The 27997-nt window shown below is 41.3% G+C and overlaps 2 protein-coding genes across 3 annotated transcripts; both read left to right on the forward strand.

The window, feature by feature from the left end:
- The first annotated feature begins 263 nt into the window (after positions 1-263).
- On the forward strand, positions 264-14271 carry slc16a3a (solute carrier family 16 member 3a). Its single transcript, XM_085156010.1, has 6 exons — positions 264-1290; positions 5258-5521; positions 6222-6365; positions 7093-7712; positions 7797-7977; positions 12150-14271. Exons 2-6 carry the CDS (start codon positions 5299-5301, stop codon positions 12563-12565), a joined length of 1584 nt encoding a protein of 527 aa, XP_085012136.1. The 5' UTR covers positions 264-1290; positions 5258-5298; the 3' UTR covers positions 12566-14271.
- Positions 14272-16949: 2678 nt separating this feature from the next.
- Positions 16950-27977, forward strand: dus1l (dihydrouridine synthase 1-like (S. cerevisiae)). 2 transcript variants are annotated; one of them, XM_085156013.1, is made up of 14 exons: positions 16950-17069; positions 17968-18213; positions 18528-18636; positions 18788-18838; positions 18983-19095; positions 19625-19707; positions 19875-19978; positions 20068-20215; positions 20743-20839; positions 23287-23375; positions 23488-23654; positions 25779-25816; positions 26039-26114; positions 26455-27977. In XM_085156013.1, exons 2-14 carry the CDS (start codon positions 17977-17979, stop codon positions 26610-26612), a joined length of 1470 nt encoding a protein of 489 aa, XP_085012139.1. In that variant the 5' UTR covers positions 16950-17069; positions 17968-17976; the 3' UTR covers positions 26613-27977. The 2 variants fall into 2 exon arrangements, with proteins under 2 accessions (XP_085012139.1, XP_085012140.1); XM_085156014.1 differs by having other exon boundaries at positions 16964-17069; positions 17972-18213.
- Positions 27978-27997: the final 20 nt, after the last annotated feature.

The following is a 27997-nucleotide window of genomic DNA, read 5'->3' on the forward strand; positions in this document are numbered from 1 at the left end:
GTGACTACAAATATGTGTAAAAAAATGTAAATTATTTTCTTTTCTTTTTTTTTTTAGTTTATTGCACTTTTTTGCACATTATGTAGTAACTATGGACTTAATATATACATATTATTAAACTTTAGGATATATCGTTTGTATTGATGTATAGCAACTTAAAATGCTCCAAAAATGGCACTACAGCAGATATAAAGATAAGCTCTGGCGAACTTGGCTCTATGGTGGGCTTTAAAGGATTAACCCTCTATTAAGTAATGCACTATGAATCTGAAAACAAAGCTTTTTTAATAAAAACAATGTGTCCCTAACCCAGAGGCACATGGCCTGAGGGGTTATGTCTACAGGTTGTTTTGTTCTTCTATCTTATTTTCATGAACATAATGTCTCTGAAGCACTTTTTTTTTCAGACTTTCCCTCTTATTGACTTATAACAAATTTCACATTAGGTTGGCACTTTTGGATTGACTGGACACTTAGTTTAGTACCTAACTAAAGCTAATCTGGAGCGATTGAACTCTTCTGTTGCGTGTAAAGATGTTTGGAACTTGTAGCCTCTTTGGAGCATATTACTTGCTGTCATGGCAACAACTTTGCATTCTATCCAAATTGGCTGTTTTGCCAACCATACCTAACAAACATACCCGCGAAGGCCCACTGTGGACAGGTATGGGTGAACTATGGGACTGTGCGGGCAGGGCAAACCCACATTTATTCTATGCGGTCCCCACTGTGTGTCACACAGAGTCCACAGCAGTATTTGATTTCAAATACCTTTTTATTGAAGTCCTCCAAGCTCAGTACAAATTAAATGAATCTGTATGCTTGGATTTCTACAACAATGTCACTGCTGTTGCAAACAACACCCAGAAAATCGTTTTATAGGCTTTTCAAAACCCAGCCTTTATTTTGTGCAACTGAATAATTAAAGGCAGATTTTAGACTTGATTTAATTGTTATTACATCCATGTCACTACATCCAGCTGCATCCCTATGTTGGGACTTCCTATCTGAAATCCATAATACTCCCATGGGATGCACTCGTAAGGAAAACAGTAATCACCTGTTCCGGTATCACCTAGACTATCCAATAAAAACAAAGGACTAAAAAAGCAAAGCTCATCATTGGATGCTGCTGAGTGACGTCAGTGGGATGTAGGCTTTAGGACCCAGCAGCAAGGGGGCTTCCTTGTATATGCCGTTGTGATGATCTGCAGGCAGACGTGCGGGGAGGAACGCGCATCTCCGGTGCTGAAGCAGAAGGCTGGAAGAAGGGCAGGACAGCATCACCCGGTAAGACACTCAACAGTTGTTCTGTGTGAGCATTGATTTAGCTCCTGATGTCACTGATGGAACCGTTAACTCTCCCTGTTATATACAGTGTATGTATTATATAGAAATTCAACTTCGTTCAGAGACGATTGGAGCAGAAAAGTCTCTGTCACAGTGACACATATTCATGGGACTCGTGATAGCTCAATTTTCATGCTTGTTTCCTCACGCGATTCTGACTGCGTGTCGTGATAGTGTTTTGACATAGGTGTGCGTCAGTATTCAGGGATAATAGCTTATAGGCTTTTCACGATGCAACCCCCCCTGTTGGGATGTGAGTGGCGTTGGTATACACACAGCAAGGATTTGTTGCTTTAGTCTTGAAACTTTTATCTTAAAATGTTGAAATCAAAATTATATTGGAATCGAAATATTGTTAATGTCAAATTGTCGAATTCATACCTAAATTAATTTATTTAAAAAAAGACACATGCAAAACAAAAAGACTTTGAATTAAAAATAAATCAATAAGCCAATGACATCATCAAAGCTATAAAAGCCCTTTTTAAGTTATTTTGTATACATTTTCTGACTTTAGACTTCTGGTTTACATTATTTTATTAAAAAAAAAATGTAAGAAATGTAAAATGGTTTGAATATATATATATATTTTTTGAAATTTTCTTCTAAAAGGCACAAAGATGAATGATCATCCACTGGACAAAGGCATATTTCTAACATACAATAAAGTATAATCACTTTACTTTCTTTTTCGGTCTTTACACAAACTGTATATAAAAGATAAAAGATAAACATAAAGCTTAAAAGGCTTCTTTCTCATGGACAGCAAAGGGATACTTTGTGCTTTCAAAAAGAAAGTAATTTATGGTCTCAGTCACTAGTTTTAAGTATTACTGAAAACAACATCTTCTCTTTAAAATGTGGTAAAAAAGAAAAATTACTAATACTAATAGTACTAAAACAGTAATCTTAAGGTAAGTCTGACAATTCAAAATCAAAAACAGCACCACTGAAAGTTAAGAGCTGCTAAAATAACAATGAAGAAAATCCAATAAAATTCTCAGTGTGGCTTTTTTCCTGGGAGTAGCAATAAACATCCACACAGAAGAGGGTTTATAAGATTTAGATGAGTTAGAAGTTAGCAGGAAGTTAGCTACCTAGTTTAAATCTAAATATAATATTCCACCTGCTAACTCACAAAAAATACAGCTCTGCTATTCGTTTGCACAGGAACAGACGGAAAACCATACAGCAGCGATGTGGGGAGTGTTCATGTGCTAAAATAATGTGCTAATATAACCACATTAGCAGAGGGAGGCTGTAGGATAAATTATTCTCCGTCTGCTGGAAAGAGTAAAGAGTGATTCAAATGTTGGGTACCTGGGACACCATGAGACCATGGGGTGCAGTGTACACAGTGAGCTGTTAAAAACTGACCTTATAGATGTGCCGTGCATGAGTAATACTTATAAAAAGCTTTACGGTCTAAAACAAACACAGATTCTTTTTGAAGTGTATTTCTATTAACTAAAGAAGACATAAACAAGTTAAGACATTTTGAACCAGGCACAGGGTTGATACACCATCACCTAAAATCAGATTATAGTGGCTATGTCTGTCTTTTATATACAGTCTCTGGGTTTGTGTTAACTCTTGAGAGAAATATGTAACTCGTTTGCAGAAAAATGCTTCAAAATGCTGGATGTTGTGTTCATAGTGAAGCAAGTGTTTTAGAGCGTTTTGCTGAAAACAGCTGTCTGAAAATAAAGTGATGGTTTGAGTGAAGCTGGAATCAGCAGTTATTAACCTCAGTAAAAAAATACTTTCTGTTGAGCACAACACAGGAAAGGGGACAATTGTGGGTTAATTAGTGTGAGTACACATCGTAAATTGATCCACTGTTACCATGGAGATATTGATTAGTGCAGTTTTAAAGTCCCAGCACAAAACAGTCATTCCTTCATGATATTATACCATAACTGTACTTTGTTCTTCCTATAAATAACAATAAACTATAGAGGGCCAACCCATAAAGTTACAGAATATACAATATTACATATACTTTTAATTTTTTACCTTTCTTGGCTACAGAAAAAGAAAACAGCATTTTTTAAAAGCTAAAAATGGAAAAAATGTTACTGAAGTAGTTTAAAAAAGTACACTTAAAATATTTTTGTAAAAGAAAAAGATTTTATTTATTAAATAATTTATTTAGGTTTGGGGCAATTACCATTAAGGCCTTAAAACTACATTCCCTAATTTTGTGAATGCATGCAGCAGAAAACTTAAAATGCAACATTTTAGCGTTTTGGCTCATCCGTCTGCGACGACAGAGTGCACTTAAGTTATTTGTGGATAAGCAGTGCAGCATAAATCAAGTCGATTTTAGCAGAGATGTAATTTTATCTGTTTTTCAAGGACACTCTGGACATTTTGGAAAGCAGATATCACAGTCCAAACAATAGTCTTAAGATATGTTCCTTATTGTGACTGTGTAATAATGTAGGATATTGCCCTGGGGACTGAGCATTGCACAGGCTCTGGTGGCCTGCGGGTTTTTTTAAATTTGTTTAGGTTGGTCACGTCACAATCCTGACAGCACGAGGCTTGAAATGCTCGTGTTTCGTAGAGACACAGGATTGCTGATTGTTTAACCAACAGCCTGCATTTCAATCCTTCTCTTTCTTCGGGGGATCGTAAATTAACTGATGGAGCCACTGGCTGTTTCCTCACTGTCCCACCAGCAGCTGAGCATCTAAGCAGCTAAGCCCACCCCTCCTCCACGCCAAAATAAAAACTGATATATTATTTTGGATTTACATACAATACGTGAAACTATCGGGGTGTAAGTGGTGGTGCTGATGTATGGCTGTGAGGTAAAAGCCAATGATCGCTCCAGAGGACCAGTGAGCCTGTAAATCTCTGAGCTAGTCCATTACGAAGCATTATAGGATGACTCTGCTGTCTTATAAATAACAACTGGTTGAAGCAGATGAGGCTGAACAAGCATTAACAGCTGTATTAAAATAAGATAAGACTCTTTATATTTGAACAAGTTTTAACACTTACCAGTGGTTTATTTACCTAGGTAGTTAATAGTAAATACAGTGATGAGTTATTTTGATTTCTTTAATCTTTACTTTAGCAATTTTACTTGGAAAGAAACGATAATATTTTCAGGATTAAACTGTTTTCTTGGTCTTTTACTTTACACACAGAAAATCTGTTTGCTGGTCAGTTCTTAAATAATCCACAAAGGTTTTGGAGACATAAAAAATGAATTACATGAGTCATCGATTGTTATGACGTCTGTCTAAAGTCTGCGACCACCATCTTATCTCTCCACTCGTGTAAGTGGGAGAGGGGAAAACATAAAACATGGGATCCATTGCATTGAGGTGAGGTGTCAGACTCGGTCAACCAACAACAAAACTCCTCGGTGTCTTTGGTTTGGGATAATTGTTGGAACCAAACTAACGACGTTTCCACACATGCACTGCAGTGGCAATGGGACGTTTTCTGTTTGTTATCATCTTGGAACATCTGATTAAATTATGATACATCTGTCACCTCGATGTATTTAAACTACTGAGGCCACATTATTTAGAATGTGTGGCTAACAAGATGTGCAGTACATTAAAAAAATGAATATAAAGTGTGCACTCTTTGTTTCATTTGACAGTTTTGATTCTTTGTGGGTGTTCACAGATCCTGTCTACTAAAAATCTTTCTTCTCTGCCAATCAGCATAACTTGAGTCTAGAGCTGTTGATGCACATGATGTATCACAGTGAAGACTTGTGGACTGAGAGCTAGCCATGCTTAGAGTACCATGCACCTGTCTGATTCCTCATACTTACAGAGAACAGATGTTGTTGCAGTTATTAGAACATGGGCACTTCATGCAGGACTGAATTAGACACAAACTAAATCCCCATCTTGCTGATGCTTTTATTTATTTTTTCCAGCTTCTCCATTTGCCTTCTTTAAGATACAGCCCTAAAGAACTATGGGAGGTGTTGCATTGGATGTGGGTGATTCCAGGGTGAAGGCTCCAGACGGAGGCTGGGGCTGGGCAGTGCTGGCTGGCTGTTTTGTCATCACAGGCTTCTCCTACGCTTTCCCAAAAGCGATCAGTGTATTTTTCAAAGAGCTGATCAGGGAGTTTGGTGTTGGATACAGCGACACTGCATGGATCTCCTCCATACTGCTGGCCATGCTCTATGGCACAGGTAGACTGTTACACGTTGTATTCAGTATATAACTCTTTGTACTTATGCAGTTCTTTAATTTAAAAAAATACTGCAATAGAAGCTTTTTGAAACTCCCTTTTGCCCCATTTCATCCTAAACATTTGTTAGAAATATGTTATTTTCAAGTTAAGCACTGAACACTGGAGACAGGCACAGAACAAAACTCCACAGTCTGCAGCCCTGGATCAAACATAACAGGAATCCCGGAAGCGTGAGCAGGACAGGAAGAGGGAAACACACACCATGCTCAGATGTCATGTTTTCAGCTAGTAGCTCTTTGCGAATCGACTTATTGGTGCAAAAATATTATTATTTTTGCTGTCAAACTGTGTAATCCATGGCATCACCCTAAGATTCAGATTAAGAAATTGGAACAAATTGTGTGTTAATTAAAAAGTGTCTCTTTGCAAATTTGTCTGACGTGCAGACACAAACACTGGTTCGTTTCTTGAGCTTTGTGTAAAGAAACAAGGGTTAGCTCGAGGATTTGATGATCTCATTTTGAAAATAATGTATCTGCATATTCTCAGAGGGATATTTTATATCATATTAACAATGAAATAAAATGTGAAATTTTGGAAAATGCTTGTGTTTGTACCTTAATACTCGCCGCTTTTCTTTTCATGTGCTGCACACTGCGCCTGATGCATGCAGTCATACTATGTTACACTTTGTCCAGGTCCCCTGTGCAGCGTGCTGGTGAACCGCTTCGGCTGTCGTCCAGTCATGATGGTGGGGGGCCTCTTTGCCTCTCTGGGAATGATTCTGGCCTCCTTTGCCACAAGTATCATCCACATCTACCTCACTGCTGGAGTCATTACAGGTCACGAACACTTGTACATTGTCAAATAAAATCACACAATACTTTACGTCCAATAAATTAAGAATAGATTACAATACAATTATTAGAAGAATGTTTTTCCTATATTTCAATACATCATAATCAAATTATCCCTGCTTGTTCTGCATTTGTTTTTCCTTCCTGCGCCCTCCCCCATTGGGCTTTTTATAAGCTGCTTAGGTTTATAAACACCAAAAGGTGCTTTGTAAGGTACACCGGCTTACGACTACTTGGTTAAGTTTGGGAAATATTGTGGTCTGGGCTCAAATAAGCCCCTTCACCAAAGGACACCTTGTGTTTATCTGATACAAGCCTGCAGCTTTGATAATGAGAACACCCCGGTGTGCCGCCTGGGTTAAGGTTACAGTGAAAGTATACTCCACCACAAGTGCTTATCGGATCATTGAGCAGCCTTTGAAACCGTAATGTAGGTTAGTGGTGCAAAGGTTACAAGGTAACAACAGCACAAATACTTTACAGGAGATGCTGTCAGAAAGTTTGCATCATTATAAGAGATATTAAATCATATGGCTGATGTCATGTAAACAAGCTCTGCATGAGCATATCTCAAACATTACAGGAAGGTTAGAAACATCTTGAAATGCTTGTCTCCATATCGTGTAGAAATGTAGAGAAAAAGAAAACTTTGTTAATGAAAGCAGGTAAGTTCAAGGCTGAAGAGTGTAACCCTTTCTTTCATTTGCTGCAGGTCTTGGATTAGCCCTGAACTTCCAACCTTCTCTGATTATGTTGAACCGCTACTTCAGCGAGAAGCGTCCTCTGGCCAATGGCCTTTCAGCAGCAGGAAGCCCCGTGGCCCTTTGCTGCCTCTCGCCACTGGGACAGGTCCTTCAGTATCAGTATGGATGGAGGGGAGGATTTCTTATCCTTGGTGGCATCCTGCTGAACTGCTGTGTGTGCGGGGCCCTCATGAAGCCTCTGGTGGCCCCAAAGAACCTCAAGGCCAAGAGCTTAGAAGAGGACAACGACAAGGAGGAAGAGGGGAAAGAGGAGAAGAAGAAGCCAAAAGCCAAACTTCTGGACTTCTCCGTGTTTAAAGATGGTGGCTTTGTCATCTATACTGTGGCGGCGTCCATCATGGTGCTGGGACTGTTCGTGCCTCCTGTGTTTGTTGTCAGTTACGCTAAGGAGCTGGGAAATGAAGACACCAAATCTGCTTTACTGCTTACTATCCTGGGATTCATTGATATTTTTGCACGGCCAACGTGCGGTATAATCGCTGGACTCAAATGGGTCCGGCCTCGCTGCGTCTACCTCTTCAGCTTTGCTATGCTCTTCAATGGAGTCACTGACCTGATTGGCTCACAGGTGAGGGGTCACATACTTCCTCGAACTGGAAAATGAAGTCCAAACATTGAAGGTTTCTGTTCATTATTCTATGTTTGTTCCCAGGCCAAAGACTATGCCTCTCTGGTGGTATTCTGTATCTTTTTTGGCATCTCCTATGGGATGGTGGGTGCCCTACAGTTTGAAGTTCTCATGGCAATTGTCGGTACTGAGAAGTTCTCCAGTGCCATTGGCCTTGTGCTTCTCATGGAGGCCATTGCTGTGCTGGTGGGGCCACCGGGTGCAGGTCAGTGTCACCATCCCGTGTTCCCGTTACTTCCTGTTTTACTTTGGTAGTCTCTCGTCTGTGCCATGTTTTGCTTTGCTTCTCTGACGGTACCCTGTCTCATGTGTTTAGCTTTGCATCCTCTGTCTCGTTGTGTGTAATTGGGCCCAGCTGCGTTCCTCATGAGCTTCCTGTTCCCTCGTCATTCCCTGTGTATTTAAGCTTTTTGTTTTCTTCTGTCCAGTCTCCCTCATTCATGGCTGTGTGTTTCCCAGTTTGCCTCTTTGTTTACTAGTTCATACATGTCCCAGTATAGTTTTGCATCATTTCCCTTGTGTCAGCAATAAAGCTGCTTTTGAGTTTACATTTGGCCTCCGTGAAGTCTGCGTTTAAAAGGAAGACTTGCTTTATTTGGTAGTAGCTGTTGATTGTGAGCCAAACAGGAAGATATGAGGTTGTATCCAAGACCAACGGTTCATAGTTGGGACATTAGTGATTATTTTATTGGCTCATGTCTTATACACAGTTCAATAGCTGTAGAACCGCTGTTAACAAAAATAACTTGAAGTAACTGTTCTCTGTACCACTTTATCACTATCTCAAATCATGTGAAAGATTTAAGATTTTCACCCACTCTTCTTTACAGCATTACTTCAGGTCATGGAGGTTTGCTGGCATAAGCACAGCTCTCTTACCACAGCGTTTAAATCAGGTTGAGATCCATTGCAACACTTTTTTTCATATATTCTGTTGCAGCTTGGCTGCCGTGCTTGGGGTCAACATCCCGCTGCAACAAAACAAACACAAATCCTCACTCCTCCACCACCGTGCATGAGATGTAGCGCTGTGCCTAATGGCCATCTCCACTTTGGTTTCATCTGTCCAGAGGACATTGTTCATACTTGTTCATAACTGGACAGTCATGAACATGCTAATTGTAGCCAGTAAAGACCAGGCTGGTAAACTGCCAAAATGATTTTTAAAGAGGTGTTCACATTGCTGATGATCAATTAGTCAAAACCATTTGATAAACAGCACCTGGCTCATGCCCACATAGCAAAATTGGTATGGCTCGGATGGGCCCACACAATGTGCTTACACATGGCCCACATACCGCAAAGAATGACGGCCCTTTGGTGGCTCAGTTCAGGTTTGCCAGAGGTGAACCACACATGGGCCAGCACAAGGCCAGTTGCAGACACACTGGTGGTCCTGTGTGTGAATTACCTCTGGCAAACCTGATCTGAGCCACCAAAGGGCCGTCATTCTTTGCGGTATGTGGGCCATCTGTAGGGGATGTGCAGCCACGGGCCAGTTGTAGTGGCTTGGGTCTGGCCCACACAATGTGCTTACACATGGCCCACATACCGCAAAGAATGACGGCCCTTTGGTGGCTCAGATCAGGTTTGCCAGAGGTAATCCACACATGGGCCAGCACAAGGCCAGTTGCATACACACTGGTGGTCCTGTGCTGGCCCATGTGTGGGCCACCTCTGGCAAACCTGATCTGAGCCACCAAAGGGCCGTCATTTTTTGCGGTATGTGGGCCATGTGTAAGTTGTGTGCAGCCACGGGCCAGTTGTAGACACACTGCTGGTCCAGAACAGTTTCAGCTCTGGCCCCAGATGTCAGCCTAATGTGTACCTTAATCAAGCCATGTAATAACAACATGTGCCAGAAGTGCTCTATACAACATGCCACATTCACCCAATCGCACACTTTCTCTAAACTGAGTGCTTCCTAACTACATTCATTCACATAAACACTCTTGACATGCAGACTGGAGGAGACAGGGAACCACTAACCTCCCGATCAGTCGGTGACCTGCTCCACCTCCTGAGCTACAGCCATCCACTGGCAAAGATGAGTAAACCGTCACGGGGTTTTGGATAAAGTGTACACTCACAAACCTGTCAAATCTGCATTTGAAACGTTGGCTACCATAGCAGTGTAGTATTGCAACATGGCATTTGAGTCTTCTAACTAAAATAGGACAATAGGAACATAAACAGTGCCATCACTGCCAGACCTGGCCCACATCTGGTTGACATACACCCTGCCATGACACCTGTCAGTCAGAAGTGCCAGCTGATGCCGGACCCAGACCTGTTTTCTATGGGCCTGGGCCACATACACCAAACCACAATCGAGCCAGATATGGCATGCCGTCGCATAAACAGTAGCGTCATTGCCAGACCTAGCGCACGTCTGGTTGACATACACTCTGCCATGACACCGGTCAGTCAGAAGTGCCAGCTGATGCCAGATCTGGGCCAGACCTGCTTGCTATGTGGGTATTTACCCTTTTAATTGCTTTGGACTGGTAAACATGCACTTAGTTTTTTTTATTGGACTGCATGTATACTTCATAAAAACTGTTCATATGTTAGGGTTAGTTACTTTCTGTCTACAGTTTTATTGTACAGGATGATTTAAGCACATTTTATGAGTTATGAGTGCAGAAATTCAGATAATTATAAAGAATCCATAAACGTGTCACTAGACACTAGTCACTAGCATCACCACAAATGAAGCTACAGTGGGGCAAAAAAGTATTTAGTCAGCCACCGATTGTGCAAGTTCCCCCACTTAAAATGATGACAGAGGTCAGTAATTTGCACCAGAGGTACACTTCAACTGTGAGAGACAGAATGTGAAAAAAAAATCCATGAATTCACATGGTAGGATTTGTAAAGAATTTATTCGTAAATCAGGGTGGAAAATAAGTATTTGGTCAATAACAAAAATACAACTCAATACTTTGTAACATAACCTTTGTTGGCAATAACAGAGGTCAAACGTTTACTATAGGTCTTTACCAGGTTTGCACACACAGTAGCTGGTATTTTGGCCCATTCCTCCATGCAGATCTTCTCAAGAGCAGTGATGTTTTGGGGCTGTCGCCGAGCAACACGGACTTTCAACTCCCGCCACAGATTTTCTATGGGGTTGAGGTCTGGAGACTGGCTAGGCCACTCCAGGACTTTCAAATGCTTCTTACGGAGCCACTCCTTTGTTGCCCGGGCGGTGTGTTTTGGATCATTGTCATGTTGGAAGACCCAGCCTCGTTTCATCTTCAAAGTTCTCACTGATGGAAGGAGGTTTTGGCTCAAAATCTCACGATACTTGGCCCCATTCATTCTGTCCTTAACACGGATCAGTCGTCCTGTCCCCTTGGCAGAAAAACAGCCCCATAGCATGATGTTTCCACCCCCATGCTTCACAGTAGGTATGGTGTTCTTGGGATGCAACTCAGTATTCTTCTTCCTCCAAACACGACGAGTTGAGTTTATACCAAAAAGTTCTACTTTGGTTTCATCTGACCACATGACATTCTCCCAATCCTCTGCTGTATCATCCATGTGCTCTCTGGCAAACTTCAGACGGGCCTGGACATGCACTGGCTTCAGCAGCGGAACACATCTGGCACTGCGGGATTTGATCCCCTGCCGTTGTAGTGTGTTACTGATGGTGACCTTTGTTACTTTGGTCCCAGCTCTCTGCAGGTCATTCACCAGGTCCCCCCGTGTGGTTCTGGGATCTTTGCTCACCGTTCTCATGATCATTTTGACCCCACGGGATGAGATCTTGCGTGGAGCCCCAGATCGAGGGAGATTATCAGTGGTCTTGTATGTCTTCCATTTTCTGATGATTGCTCCCACAGTTGATTTTTTCACACCAAGCTGCTTGCCTATTGTAGATTCACTCTTCCCAGTCTGGTGCAGGTCTACAATTCTTTTCCTGGTGTCCTTCGAAAGCTCTTTGGTCTTGGCCATGGCGGAGTTTGGAGTCTGACTGGTTGAGGCTGTGGACAGGTGTCTTTTATACAGATGATGAGGTCAAACAGGTGCCATTCATACAGGTAACGAGTGGGGGACAGAAAAGCTTCTTACAGAAGATGTTACAGGTCTGTGAGAGCCAGGGATTTTCCTTGTTTGAGGTGACCAAATACTTATTTTCCACCCTGATTTACGAATAAATTCTTTACAAATCCTACCATGTGAATTCATGGATTTTTTTTTCACATTCTGTCTCTCACAGTTGAAGTGTACCTCTGGTGCAAATTACTGACTTCTGTCATCATTTTAAGTGGGGGAACTTGCACAATCGGTGGCTGACTAAATACTTTTTTGCCCCACTGTAAATCATTTCTACTATATAATTGCATCTTTCACTGTGTTCTTCCGTTTCAGGCCGACTGCTCGATGCCACCAAGAAATACATGTACGTCTTCCTGCTGGCAGGAAGCGAGGTGGTCCTCTCCTCTGTGGTTCTAGCTACCTGCAACTTCTTCTTTATCAAAAGGAAGCCCCAGGAGCCATCTCAGAAACTTGAGTGCATCACAGTCACAGATGACACCAACACAGAAGTATGCAGCAGGCCTTCGGAGGTAAATGATGAAGAGGAGAAGGGAGAGAGAGAGGAGCAAGAGAAGGAAACAAAGAGGGAGACATCGAAGGAGTTGAAGGAGGAGGAGGAAAAAGACAAAGAAAAAGTAGACGAGGTCAGGCCAAAGAGCGTAACAGTGGACTCACAGGAAGTGGAAAAGTTCTTGAAAGAGCCCCAACTAAATGGTGGCATGACCCCCAGTCCTGAAACATGCCTGTGAAAATGGGTAGAAGATGCCGGACGGGATTATTTTCCACACAGCTCAGTGACGTGAACGGGACCACACCGTACTGGATAGTTATTCCCCATGATGTAGTGTTTACCCAGGTGTTCGTGTCTGATATGGCTGATTAGAGTCACTGCCGTATCAAATACTAATAGTTCTGTGAGCAATATTTTATTTCTAGATGTTTTTAGTGTGGTTAGCTGTCACAACACTGCCTTGTCTATACAGTTCATGTTAAAAGCCACCAGCAAATAAAGTTGAGGGATAATTTGAAAGAATATTCTGTGTTTTTACACATGAGAAATTCAGTAAATGTTGTGTAAACGGTTGTTTCGGCTTGTTTTAAAGGGTCAGGAAAGCTTTATGTCACGATGGTTGTGTAATGACCAGAAGCTCTTCTCCACCCGATGTCCAAAGCTGAAAATGATCTTCCCACCTGATCTGTGCCGTCACCATTGAGCTTGATAAAACGATGTTTTTTAGGACGAACTTTCTAAAGGTTGTTCCCAGACAAGTGGTAGCTGTGTGTGGATTAGAAGCAGGCTCCAAATATTATTTGTAGCTTCGCTGTGATGTTAGGATTAGTTAAAAGTGTGATGTTTTAAAGAAGGAAGCAGTCGGTTCAGTCTGAAGTGCTTTTGGTTGAAGGCACCAGTTTCTCTTACCCTCCTTCACTATCATGCATCAGATGTTTTCAATGCACTGTGGTACATGTGTTTGACTGTGGGTATCTGTTGTTGGGCTTAATGTGCTGATTGTGTTGTTCATCCCCCAGTTACGCTACAATGCAAGTTATATACAGATAGGATAAAGACGCAGTATGTTTGTATGGACCAAAGGACAGGCTGACTATATGTGTGTCCCTTTAGGATGAAACAGGTGTGGTTAAAGCATCGATTTACTGATGACGATAAAGCTTTTTCCTCATGTTGCCTACATGCTTTGTACTGCCTGTACTGTTTGTGTTTCAGTGAAACAGAACATTAAAGGGATTGTTTTGACTTTGTGTCACTCATTTTAATTTTCACAGAAATAAGTGCAGAGATGCAAACTTAGTGAATGTTTGAAAGATGGCAGAAAACATGAAAGGAACTCCTGGGATGGAACTGTGCAGACTTTTACTATTACTATTATGTTATTTTGTATAACTTTTGCAGGCACCTACCAGGAAGCTGTTTTACAGTGAGAATATATAAATATTATATCTCTCAGATTTGGATAAAGACCAAACACGTAGCTAAAAGAGAGTGACTACTGTAACTACTGCTCTATGTCTAAATCGGTAACTGAAAAAAAGCTGCAGGGTGCTTCCTGAAATACATTTTCTCAGCTGTGTTTGCAATACTTGGATTCATAACCATCGGTTCTCTCAGACTATTACTTTAAGTAAAATCTAAGAATCAATAAATAAAATCTAAGTTGAAATCAAACGGGATTGTTACAATTCAGTAAGGAGACAGCAGGAAATCTAACACAACAGCTGGGTGAACATTGAGATCTGTCAGTATCCATGGTGACGGGTGATTTCTCATGCAAAGATGAGTGAGTGGGACTTAGCTTAGTAAAGGGCCATAATGGTTACATTTGGATCATTTAAAAGCTTGACTGGTTAGTAGGACGGCCAACAGCAACAGCAACCTGCCTGCAATAAATGCTGGACGTCTTGTTTCTTTTAAATTGTGTATGTTATATGTTGTGTTTTAAACAAACAGAGCTTGTCGCTGATTGTTATGCTTTGTCTTCATTTTGTTGTTTAAAGCTAAAACATGAGTCAGTGTTATTTGAATGTAGAGTATTTGCATTTCTGTGTGAAGCTGCAGTTAAACAAGTGGTGAGGAGATACGTGACTATGTGAGCTTATATACTCTCAAGCCCATGTTGGATTTGTTTTTATTCCATTGACTGTGTTCCCATGTTGACTGTTAATCCAAAAATGGAATGATGTCGCTGTTTGCACCTTACTACTAATTCCTGCTGAATGTCACATCAGTCAAATACGACCGATCCAGACTTTTGTTCTAAATGATTTGACTCTATTTTGTGTGGAAACCATGTGTCTTGACTATAAATGTAATGTAATCTAAATACCTGTGTTCAAGTGTCTGTTTAAATCTATATTATTTATGTATTTATGTAATAAAACGTTATTTATAAAATTACATTTTAGAATTGCACAAGAATTGACTCAGAAATCAGTGGCCACATGGTCTGTGGGGTGACCTAAAATATGATTGGCCCAACACCACTAAACAAGAGAATGTCTGTTTCACAACACCTTCACTATGTTCTTGTTCTCCCGCCTGTGCCACCCCATTAAATACATTCCTGGAAATTGTTTTATTTTACATTTAATATAGTTTCAGTGTTGTTTTTGTTTTTTGTGTGGATGGTGTGTGTCAGAGGCCAGACTTACAAAAGGCAGTGCACTCACAGTCTTGTAGACAGCCAGACATTCCCATGAATACCTCATCAGGCAAGTTGCAATAACATTTTGACCAAACTAAACATAGTACCTCTATATTTTTCCATCCATCCATCACATATCCTTTTCAGGGTCGCGGGGGGTGCTGGAGCCTATCCCAGGTGTCATAGGGCGAGAGGCGGGGTACACCCTGGACAGGTCGCCTGTCTGTTGCAGGGCTAACACACAGGGACAGACAACCATTCACACTCACATTCACTCCCGCATTCACACCTATCGGCAATTTAGATTTTTCAATTAACCTATCCCCACAAAGTGCATGTCTTTGGCCAGCGGGAGGAAGCCGGAGTACCCGGGGAGAACATGCAAACTGCACACAGAAAGTAATATAATATAATTGCAAAAATAATTGTTTGCATGACAAGCAGTTATGCACTTTTTCTTAAGTGAGATTTAAAATGCCGAATGCACTTAAAATAATCACATATGTACGGTCATTGTACTTGTACTGTAGATTTATTGTTTCGTCTGGTGCGTCCATGCACCCAGTAGCGGTTTTAGATACGGGCGACACGGGCGGCTGCCCGGGGCGGCATCGTGGTGGGGGCGGCATCACCGGCATCGCCAAAAAAATATATGCTCGTACTCATGCTGCCCCGACGTCAGCCAGCGCATATTGGGAATGGTATAGGCACCGATCGGTTCTCTATCGCCCATTTGCTGGGAGTAAGGGCGCCCTCCGTTTGCGAGGTGCGCCTGCTGCTTGCGGCGCAGGGAGGAGAGGGCAGGGCAGCAGGGGATTCTCTGACAGCATCATCTAATAACCAACTCGCAAAATAAAACAAAATAAAAACAAACACAAAAACACCAGACATCATGATACAGACTTATAATTTGCACCGATGTTTTTTCGAAATTCTATACACGAAAAGTGAGCGCGAGAGCCCTCGGTGCGCCTGCTCGCTGCTGAAGTCAAAGTAAACTTTATTGTCATCTCCGCTACATACAGTCCAGTATATAGAGAGACGAGACGACGAGGCTCCAGTTACAGCAGTGCAAGTAAACAAACAATGAATATAAGAAGAGTAAGAAAATAAATATACACTTTAGGACTCGGGGTAAAGGGATCAATAACAATTTAAAATTTACAGTTTGATGATTTAAAGTCTCACACATAACCCGTCGAAAGGGGAGGGGGCCCGGCTGCTTCCAAATAGAGCACATTTCATTTATAATGTTGTAAATCCAAGTCCATTATGGATTCATGATTTGAATCCTGGGTTGTGTGAAATCTCAGAAATGCACCTTAGACAAAGTGAATCTGTGAACTAAGGTGTAGGTCTATTAGGTTATGTTGTGGTGATCCTCGAGTTGGTGGATTTGTGTTCATACTGGAGTGCAAAATTCAAACCAATGGAAGATGGACAAGAAAAGTTCAAAGCCATCAGGTCCTCAGTTTATATAAAAGAGAAAAGAAGAGGAGGAAAAACGAGCAAAAGATACAGGTAAGCAGATGTGTGATTGGATAATGGCAGGTCATCCTGAAACAATCAGAATCAGAATACTTTATTAATCCCTAAGGAAATAATGTGGATTACAGCTGCTCCAAGAAGAAATGGTAAAAATAGTAACAGTAACAGACTAAACTCCAAACAATACATTATGTTACAGATTTTAATATTAATTAGTCATAGTCAATTGTTGATTTGTCCTGTTCTCATTGTATGACGAATTATGATGGCTGTTTGGTAGCTGTTTGCATACTATGCATACTCTCTCTCTCTTCATATGTGTGTGTGTACAACAGCTTTATGTTAATGTACAACCCTTAATATGTTTTGTGTGTGTGTGTGTGGGGGGGCGCGCGCCAGAGGGAGTGTTCGCCCAGGGCGCCAAACAGGCTAGGACCGCCACTGCATGCACCACAGCACATGGGGTCAGTAAAACACTGACGTAGACTGATGCCAACTGCTTTTAAGCAGACGAAGAAGAACAAGCGGGGAAACTAAAAAAGGTTTCCGACCGGCGATATTTCGCTGTTACACATAGTTGGAAAGTGCTACGCCAGGACTACAGGTGAGAAAAAACCTAATTCCTAGATTTTTAAATAGGTGTAGTCAACACATGAGCAAGGTTAAACGTAAATGTCTTAGAGCTGTATCATTATGTTGGGATATTTTCTCTGTTAAGCTGCTCGTGGCTGTGTTTCTTACTACGGTGGGACATCATGCGGTACATGTCTGTTCCCTGCGGTTAGCTTTGCTAGCTACATGTTGACAGAGTTCAGGCACAGTTGAAGAGTCAGTGATACATGCTAGTAACACTGGAGCCACAATTTGTCCAATCGTCATGGAATAATAAAGAGTACACTTTCGTTAATTAATTTGAATAATAAGTGGACGATTTAAACCAGATGTAAATAAAAAGAAAACGGAAAGTTCACTACTATAATTATACTGCAGCCCAAATAACAGTCAGGAATGAAGCCCTGAAAGTAAAATCCCCAGACAGCGTTGAAGGGTCAGAGGCTAAATACTGGACATTTGGTTGGGGTTGAAAAAATGTATCTGTTACACCTTTACCTGATGGGATACCTCTGCTTATTCTTCCTGCTTCTACGTTATTGTTTTATTATTATTTTAGCTATATTGACAGGGTTTGGGGTAGTTGGCTAGTTTTCAAAAACCCACGCCTTGATGAGTTTTTGTGTTGAAACTGCAGGAAAATAACTTTTTACCTGTGCAGCTCAGGAGGTCATCTACTAATAACAAGGTTGATGGTTCGATCCCTGACTGCTCCAGTCTTTATGCCAAACATCCTTGGACAAGATGCTAGCCCCCAGTTGTTTGAATGAACGTGTGAGAATGTTAGCTAGAAAGCACCTGCATAGAAAGAGCATTGGAGGCTCAGGTAGAGTAGAAAAGCTATATAAGAACCAGTCCATTTACCTCTTATCCTTCCTTTTCTCTCAAAGTCAGCTGTGATGGCCAAACTTCAGGGCTTTGAGTTTTGGAGGAAAACTCTGAAAGCAGCACGCTATGTGGTGGCTCCCATGGTGGACCAGAGTGAGCTGGCTTGGCGTTTGCTTAGCCGCCGACACGGTGCTCAGCTTTGCTACACCCCCATGCTGCATGCTCAGGTGTTTGTCCGTGACGCCAACTACAGGAGGGAAAACCTCTACAATGAAGTTTGTGAGGAGGACAGGCCTCTTATTGCACAGGTGAGAATCAACACTGAGTTGAGTTCTTTGTTTGTTTGTTTTTAAATAGTAATGTCAGTAATTTAAAAATGCTTATAATAGTTTTGTATTTATTTATTTTCTTTTTAAACTTCAAGACGTTTGTGGTGCAGTAAAAAAATTCAAAGTGCAGGCTTTTGTTATTTGTCCATTTTTAATTTAAATTTTCAGTTTTGCCCATTTCAAAACCTCCTTATCAGAGACAAAGAAAGAAACAAATGTAACCATTACATCACCTTAATCGCTTCATCTGCTGTTGCCTAATCTAAATCAGTGTTCCATCCTCTGTGTGTCAGTTTTGTGCCAATGATCCAGAGGTGTTCCTTCAGGCAGCTTTGCTGGCTCAGGATTATTGTGACGCCATTGATCTCAACCTGGGCTGTCCACAGATGATCGCTAAGAGAGGTAGACCCTTCATTCATATATGAACCCATGAATTTCTTACGTTACCATTTCTTAAAGATTGCATCAGAAAGAATAGTGCTGCCAAACTTGCAGATGAGTGAAAGGGGAACTTGACACTGATGTTTTTCTTTTCTTTTCTCTTTTTTTTAAGGACACTATGGAGTTTTTCTACAAGATGAATGGGACCTGTTGGAAAAAATGGGTAAGTCTGTGTTTGTATGACTGAAGACTGCTGTTGGACATAATGTTTTCACGAATATTCAGGATGCAAAAACATTTTTTCCACATCTTCTGTTTGTTTAATCAGTTTAATCTCAGGCACCTAAACTTTCCCCTTATTTGTCAGTCAGCTTAGCCAACGAAAAGCTCAAAGTGCCAATCACGTGCAAGATCCGTGTGTTCAAGGAGGTTGAAAAGACAGTCCGCTATGCCCAGATGCTCGAGAAAGCTGGATGTCAGGTATGACCTCTGCATTCATTTGGATGAGTTTGCCAGCTCTCTGGCTTGTCTCTTCCCAGTCTGTAGCAGAAACAGAATTGTCCTGTTGTTGTAAGGGGGGAAAAAAGATTTCTCTAAGTTGAGCTTTGTACAGTGTATAGAAAGACACAGATGAACGGACTGAAGCTGGGCTATTGTAAAAGTCACCATAAGCAAACTTTGCCAGTATGTATTTTTAAGGATGTGTTCCATTTTTATGTAAAGTCCTGTTACAAATAAGAGCTTTTAAGGACAACTACATGCACAGAAAACAGTGTGTTACATTAGAAATTTTTTTTTTTAAACTGGAGCAGTGATGAGGAGTAAATTCAGTAAATCTGATGTTTGGTGTGGCTCGGCCATCTTTGTTTTACGCTTCACTGAACAAGCGTAACGCACAGCTGCATAGTTTATTTTCATTTCTGACTGTTGATTTGTGCGTTTGCTTTAAATGGTGTTTCCAGAAGCATTTGAATAAATCTGTGTTGATCGGTCTTGACGTGTCTCCCAGCTGCTGACAGTGCACGGCAGAACCAAAGACCAGAAAGGCGCCATGACAGGTATCGCTAGCTGGGAGCACATAAAGGCTGTACGGTGAGCTGCTCGTCTTCTGTATCTGATGTGGGACGTATTCCTGTTTTCAGTGTTTTCTAACTGATAATTAAATGCAGTAGCTTTGATATTAAAGCAAAATCAGATGAACCATGAAGCTGATGAGCCAAATAACATTAATGTATATTGACTTCTGTGATTTGTTACAGGCAGGCGGTAAATATTCCAGTATTTGCTAACGGCAACATCCAGCACCTCAGTGATGTGGAGCGCTGCATTCAGGAAACAGGCGTGCAGGGAGTGATGAGTGCAGGTCAGGATTTGTTTTATTTATTACTTTTCTTCCCTGATGTGATGATGACGACCATAGCAACCACAATTTCTGTGTTGTATTGTTCTTAGAGGGGAACCTCCATAACCCAGCGCTGTTTGAAGGCCACAGCCCCCCGGTGTGGGAAATGGCTGAGGAGTATCTAGAGGTGGTGAAGCGGTATCCTCCATGTACTCTGTCCTATGTTCGAGCCCACCTCTTCAAGCTGTGGCATCACACGTATGTCTCTCTTTGCTGGCTTCTTTGATTTATAAGCTCAAAAAAATACTTGCTGATGAGTTTATTGCCTCAGTCATTCGTTTAAATTACTGAATAGAGCATGATTTTAATTTTACACCGTGTGGAGTAATAAAAAACGATAAAGCCTGGTTTAGGAGCTCCGCCCCTCGTCTATTATGTGTGTTTTAAAACATCAGGACTTCAGAAACCAATAAGTGACATCACAGTGTCCATCTTTTCCTATACAAGCTGTGGTCAAACTTTCTCTGTGATGAACTACAACACATTTCAGGTGCCAGCATAGATGAACATCTGTCCTCTAAATGATAGCGCGTCATGTCTACCCAGTTACTGAGTTTAAACATAACTGCACCAGATCATATTTCATGTTCGCTGTTCATTGAGTGGTACTTTGTGTGATCTAGTACAGGGTAGGAAACATACACAATGTTTCTTCCTGCTATAGCTCAGCAGTGCTGCTTTAAAGCGTGACCTGTTCTGCATGCTGCATGCATGTGTCTGTTCAGGCTGCAGATCCACCAGGACCTGAGGGAGGAGTTGGCCAAGGTGAAGACTCTGGAGGGTTTGGCTGACGTTAGCAAACAGCTGAGGCTTCGCTGTCAGGTACAAACAGGAAACATCCTTTCAAATATGCACAACTGAGGAGGTAGCTAAGAGCTCAGCATTACCATAGCGACAGAGGTGAAACAAGAAGCAGACGGACATTATTAAAGTGATCATTGCATGTTTTTATATAGTTCTGTGCTGTGTAGTGGGTAGACTGCAGTCAGGTCTGTGTACTGCAGACATTTCAGCAACACACTTCCCAAAGAATCCGTGGAATGATGTGATAATGAGGTGCATTGTTCAGTAGCAAGTAGACTTTGTGTTGCATTAGAAACTCGCCATGACCCATTTCCTCTATAGTTTTCACATGTGGTCAAGATGTCATCACAGCCTTAACACCTACAAGGTGCAAGAAAGTTAGATTTTTATAGGCAGACACTAATATTTCAGTCAAATGCTGATGTTAACCTGATGTTGTCTGTTGATTCATTTTGGCCAATAAGCTTTAAGGAAAGCGGCACTGACACCATGTTTAACTGCTTAGAGCAGGGGTGTCCAACTCCAGGCCCGAGGGCCGGTGTCCTGCAGGTTTACATGTGTCCTTGATCCAACACAGCTGATTTAAATGGCTAAATGACCTCCTGTTTGATATAACGACATATATCGGATGGCGATATAAAAACGTCTATCGTTTGTTTCGTGGTGTCGCAACATAAACTGTTTACGGCAATATTTTTTTCATCGTTTTGATGGTCACTGTAGTGGCTGTATGAATTTCTCTGAAGTTGAGTGAAGTTCTCTCCTTCTCTTATAATTAAAATAACCACACTACGGATGGACAAGCGACTGTTTTTATGCGTTGTCGTTAGCAACAACGACAGTAAACCCAACGTGTGGCTCCGTCATCCGCTTTTTTTATTTTCCACATAAACCTTTCACAATAAAGCTTAAGATCCTGTTGAGATTTTTCAAAATAAACTGAAATGATGACAAACAGAAGGACCAGTAAAAAAAACCTCAAGGACCACAAGGTCCTAAACGAGGTCCTACCTCTGTAGCATGGACATGGTTTGGTTATGAAAGTCTGACACGGACCAGAAAACTGTACAATGCAAATTTTGCTGCCAACTGGTTTCCACCACAGACTCAAACATGACAAACCTCTTCTACCACCTATGCAAGAATCCTGTAGAAGAGTATGGAGAGAGTTTACGGATGAGAAGCAAAAAAGAGCCGTCAGGTGCTCAAAATAACCCGTAAACTCAAACATCAGAACAGACTTTTCCCCGCAGCACGGCGTGTAATAAATACTCAGAAAGAAAATGGCGGACGTTACAACTTATGTCTAAAAATGTATCGTTTCATGCATCGGTCAAAACGGTCGAGTCCAGGTACACGACGCCCAGCTGGAAACACTTCACACAAGTTGAACTGCCCGAGATTCACAGAATTTACAAAAAATGAAAAATGTTTGTGGTTTATATCGTTGTTGGGACGATAAATGTCTTTTATCGGGATATGAGATTTTGGTCATGTCACACGGTCCTACTTGGTAAAGAACTAATTATTTGGTTCAGGTGTGTTGACCCAGGGTGAGATCTAAAACCTGCAGGACACCGGCCCTCGAGGCCTGGAGTTCCCCACCCCTGGTTTAGAGCGTCAGCTTGTTCAGTTGCTGCTTGTTCAGGGTCACATGACCTTTGATTTGTATGTCATAGTGTAGAAAGTGTTTACTGTCCTTTCCACAAGTTGGGAAGTTTTGTAATTCTAAAAAAAGAAGAAGAAAAAAAAAAAAGCCCAGTTGGGCACACACACCCTTTGTACCTCTTTGTTCTGCCTGATCAGCTCGCTGTTACTCTTTATATAATGTATTAACTTAATTAATTGTGCATTTTTGCATAAAACACCACATCAGGGTACTGCATGATTGTGTCAAGTGTCAGAAGATTCATTAGCATAGACTTTTTACATTTTTGCTATATTTCAGTTTGAAATGCAGCAAATGGGTTTGTGTGATGTTATGGCACCCTCCAAAAGGTTGATTCTGTTCATCTGGATGTTACTTTTGGGATTTATTTATCTTGATGATTGAGCATGCATCAAGACATTAGAGAATTGGCTTCTATTCATAATTTTAAAAATCACCTAAAAGCCTATTTGGGCCATTTTTTAATTTATTTGTAAATATTGTAAGAGGGTAATGTCACTTGTAATGGAAATTGTGTATTTTGTTTGAGTGTTTTTTATATATTTTTTAATATTTACATGCTTATATTTTCAGAATTTTAAAGCTTTATTGTGGAAGTAAGAGCCAAATTATGTGGATATTTTGCATCCAACTCATTGTGTAACATTTTATTCAATGGTATTTGATGGTTTGGGCCCCAGGAAGACTAGCAACCACTGTTGTGGAAGCTAATGGGGTTCCTTATAAATAAACAAATATAAATAAACAAACATTGCAGCACTGAAAGATTCCTGACTGTGGCTTTCTGTCTATTCAGGAGGAGATAGCCAAAGGAAAAGATTCGGAAGATAAAGAAAGCGGACTTCCTTTCCCCCACTGGATCTGCCAGCCATATGTCAGACCAGTGTAAGTCACAACACATCTCTACTTACTTCAGTAAAAAGAAAGTAATGCACATCTTTTGATCCATGGACACACTTCTCAAAAGATTTCTCACTGTCGGATGATCACGTTACAGGCCAAAAGAGATGGTTACCAACGGTAACAGCCAGGCATCAGTGTTGAAAAAGACAGTTTGTCAGAAGAGGGCACTGGAGGACTGCGAGTCAGCTGACACACTCTCTAAAAACAAGCAGAAGAAGAGATCCCGCAACCCCAAAAAGAACTTCTGCCCCGAACAGAAACGTAAGTTTGTGCTGTCGACTTAACCTGCTGGTCAAAAGTCTTAGGACACCCCAATTTTTCCAGTTTTTCTAATTGAAAATGATGCATTTTAATGTCTCATTGCACTCTGAAATGAAAGCATTGTACAAATACGGAATTGGAGTTTTAAAAAAAGTATCTACCTTTGACAGATATAACAGCTGAACACACCCGCGGGAGTCTTTCTACAATAGAAATCAAATATTCTTCAGAAAGTTCTTCCCAATCTGTTGCAGAAGGTCCCATAAATGTGGCACTCGTAGGTGGCTTTGCTTTCACTCTTCTGTCCACTTCATCCCAAACCAGCTCGATGGAGACTCGATGGTCATTATCTTGCTGTAGGATGAACCCCGACTATTTTCTAGGCACAAACCAGAGAGTATTGCATGGCACTGCAGAATGCTGTGGCAGCCGTTTTAGTTCATCACTCTGTACAAGTCGCCGACCCTGGATCCAGTAAAAAAAAAAGCCCCAGACCATCACTCTTCCTCCTCCATCTTTGACAGTTGATGCCACACACTGAGGAACCATCCTTTCGTACAAAGATCCTACATGTTGAAGATTTCAAATTCAAGACTTCCAGTCTTCCACTGGTGGTGTTTCATGGCCCAGGCAACCTTTGTCTTATTCTGGCGTCTTAGCGATTGCTTTCTTGCTGCAACTCGTCCTGTCATACCTGCAGCTCAAAGTCTTCACAGTTGAAACTGAGACTTGCTTTCTATACCACTATTAAGCTGAGCTTGAAGCTGTTGTTCTGTGAGCCGCTGATCACACAAGCTGTTAACTCTCAGAAACTTGTCTTCTGATTCAGTTGTGGCTTTTGGTCTGACAGACCTCTTCCTGTCACAGTTTCTGAGGCCTTTTGATGTTGAAGGAAACTGTGCTCACTGACACCTTGACCTTCTTTCCAATTTCTCTGTAGGAATAACATTTTTAAGTGTTTGATGATCTGTCTCGCTTCCATTGTTAATTCCCCTATTCGCGCCATTCAATACCTTTCAGGTGATGCTCACAAATTCAAATTCAAATTTTATTTGTCACACACACACAACCATACACAGTATGACATGGGGGTGAAATGCTTGTAGCTGTACAATGCCCGACCATTAAATGACAGAAAAAGTTTTACAGTATTTACAATTTACTACAAAATTTACAAATTAACTTAGGAATTTACAGTAAAAATAAAAATAAAAATAAAAAAATAAATAAAAATGTGCAAAAAGCAGAAAGAGATTATAAAGATTATAAATTATAGGAAATTATAGGAAATGTGTGGTGGTGCGTGTGGTGATGGGATGTGTGGGAGAGTCCAGTCCTACACCTGGTTCAGGGCCCGAATAGCCTGGGGGAAGAAGCTCCTCCTCATTCTCTCTGTTTTGGCCTTAAGGGAGCGGAAGCGCTTCCCAGACCTCAACAGTGAGAAGAGTCCATTGTTGGGATGGGAGGGGTCCATCATAATCTTCCTAGCTTTGGATTTGCACAGCTTGGTGTAGATGGACAGCAGGTCAGGGAGCTCTTTTATGCAGACAGAGGGGGTTGTAAGTGTAAATGACCACGGCAGACCATGCTCTGTTGCATCTTTATTCAACCACTTTCCCCACACACGGTTGCTGTACACTCACACTGGGCTGCAGCTCTGCGGCTGCCAGCCTCACACCTCAACAGCAACCCCATGACAGGACCCTACACCACTCTGAAGCTGGCGAGGTGTGATTGTGATGCCGCGCAGGTGCATTCGCCTTCCCTGCTGTGGCGCCACCACCCACGCCCCGCCACAGTAAGTAATCCAGAAAAGTTGGAACACCTGTAGGAATTAGTAGCACCAGCTTGATCAACCTCCACTGCTGCAGAACAGCTTTAAATTGTTAACCCATATTGTGTTCTCTGAAAAAGGCCTTTTTTTTTTTTCTTTTTTTTTTCAACTTCTGGCAGTTCACCATTTACCTTTGTACCATTTCAAACTTTTCATTGGACTTGAATTGCAATAAATAACTGGAAAAATTGGGGTGCTGTAAGACTTTTGACCGGTCGTGTAAATTGTCAAGTTCCTCATTGAAAATGTGAGTCACTGGTCACTAATGTGCATCTTATTTCTTCCTGCAGCCAAATACATCAAATGTGAACAATGTGGTAACCCAAAGGTAAGCAGAATTCAAACACTGACCTTCAGGTTTGGACAACAGATTAAAAGATGAGATATTAGATTCAATTGTCAGTTGCTCGAGCACATTTTCATAAAGTTTAGACATGACATTTAGCTAGAAATTCTTTGTTTTGTTCCATTCGTACCGCTTTTGAGATTAAGCGACGGTTTTTATTTGATCGTTAGCCTGAATCCTGTGAGCTTTTTCTTTCCTCTGCAGGGAAATAAGTGCGTCTTCAGCCTTTGTCGAGGCTGCTGTAAGAAGAAGGCTTACAAAGAAGTGGCAGACTGTCCAAGTAAGTGTACATGTGTACACACACACTCGTACTGTGTGTTGATCCTGTGTAGTGGATATGATTTCTAAGCACACTGTCTGCTGATTTATTGACACAAAGACTCCCAGAGCTTATTACTGCCACATGTTAAGACATTAATGTGTTAGACTGGGTTACACAGTCCACAGCAATACAATACAGCAATTATCCAGCCTGTCGTTTGTCAAGATGTTTCGTATCACTGTGAATCCACAGTCTGGAAATAAAAGCTACCAAGCTACTCACTTTGTTATTGGATGAAAGAAATGAAAAAGATCGACTCATCTGTGATATAAATGTGTTTATTTCCTGTGTTTAACAGGCCACGGGCTGAGGTTCAAGACCAAGGCAGAGAAACGGAAAGCAGAGGAGAAGGAGCAGGCGGAGAGATCCACAACAGAGGTGGAGAGAAGCGACCGCATTCCTCAGCCTCTGCAGGATTCAAGAAGGGAACTGGAGGAGCCTCGGCTGCTGCTATGAGCAGGACTGCAGCCATCTCTGCGTGCACGAGCCACACACTCACTGGAGGGTGGAAGCAGTGCATGCAGTAGTCGGTGCATACTGTGTACACAGCTGCTAAGTAGTCTGTTTGGGACTGATGGTGAAGTGTCATCAATCAACAGACCAAAAAATAAAAGCTTATTTTTATGTAAAAGGGATTTCTAGGTGAATAAGCAGTCGGGGCGGGGGACTGGACTTCTGAAAATGCAGTGGTTCAAATATAATTTATTTATTTTTTACATTTTTTTAAGGACAGATATTCTAAAGACATTATTTTGCCCAAAGTTGTTGGTGAGTCTTCACAGGGAAAGACTTAGTAACTTGGTGGTAGCAGATGTGTTATACACACATGTAGATGCTGCATTGCTCAACTGCTGTTCACTGGAACACTGTGCCAACATATACATACATATATAGCTCAGGGAGAGCACGGTCTCCTTTTGCTTATTGCTCTGTGGAGGCAGAACACAGTTTCTAAGTACTTGAACTGTGAAAGGATCCTGAAGCAGTTTGGATTGTTCAAATGCTGCAACTGTACTTATGGTACAAGATGTTTAGTGTGCTTGATTTTGTTTGTACAACTAAAGCACACACGTTAATGTCTGTCACGTTAATGCTTTGAAGCATTCTGATAAGTTAGCTAACCCATCATAGGGACTGATAAGTGTCATTTTCAGGCTCATATGCATTACTTTGATTAAAACGTTCATCTTCTTGTTCAAACATGACAGAATCCATTTTAATTCAGTCAGAAGTAAAATATAAAACCAGTTCTCACAAGTGGAACTTTACTTATTTCTTAGTTTGACATATATTTAAAATAAGTGGCGTTTCATACAGGAGCTGGTCAGAAGCCTTAGTATCGCCTGAGCAAGCTCTTCTGACACGACTGGATGCAGCATCTACCTGTCTATATGTGGTTTAATTAAAGTCATAAATGTGGTTGCTTTCTTTATTTTGCATTATTAGTCCATAGTGCACTGTGCCTTTTGAATGAAATCACTGTCTGTCCAGAACTCAAGCATAAAGGACACAATTCAGCGCTCCCTCTGCTGCTGAGTAAAACATGCTCAGCCTGAAATTTAAAGGTGCTGCTTGTGTATACAGGGTAATACGGTACAATGGACATCAAAGAGGATGTGTGTTTCGTGGTAGTTAGCCCCACACTGTCAAAGGTTGGGGGCAACTTTAAATTTGGCAACACAGATGAACAAATATATAGATTTTTATCTGGCTCTCACACAAACCTGCTAATTAAGGACAAAGTAAAGGAGTCATAAATTGCACTCGCCAGCCTTTAGCACAAACTTCTTGGACTAATGCCATTTAAAAATGCTTCAAAAGGTGCAAAACTCAAAAAAATG

Source organism: Neolamprologus multifasciatus, chromosome 4, assembly GCF_963576455.1.
Source record: "Neolamprologus multifasciatus chromosome 4, fNeoMul1.2, whole genome shotgun sequence".
In the NCBI taxonomy this organism is placed as follows: domain Eukaryota; kingdom Metazoa; phylum Chordata; class Actinopteri; order Cichliformes; family Cichlidae; genus Neolamprologus; species Neolamprologus multifasciatus.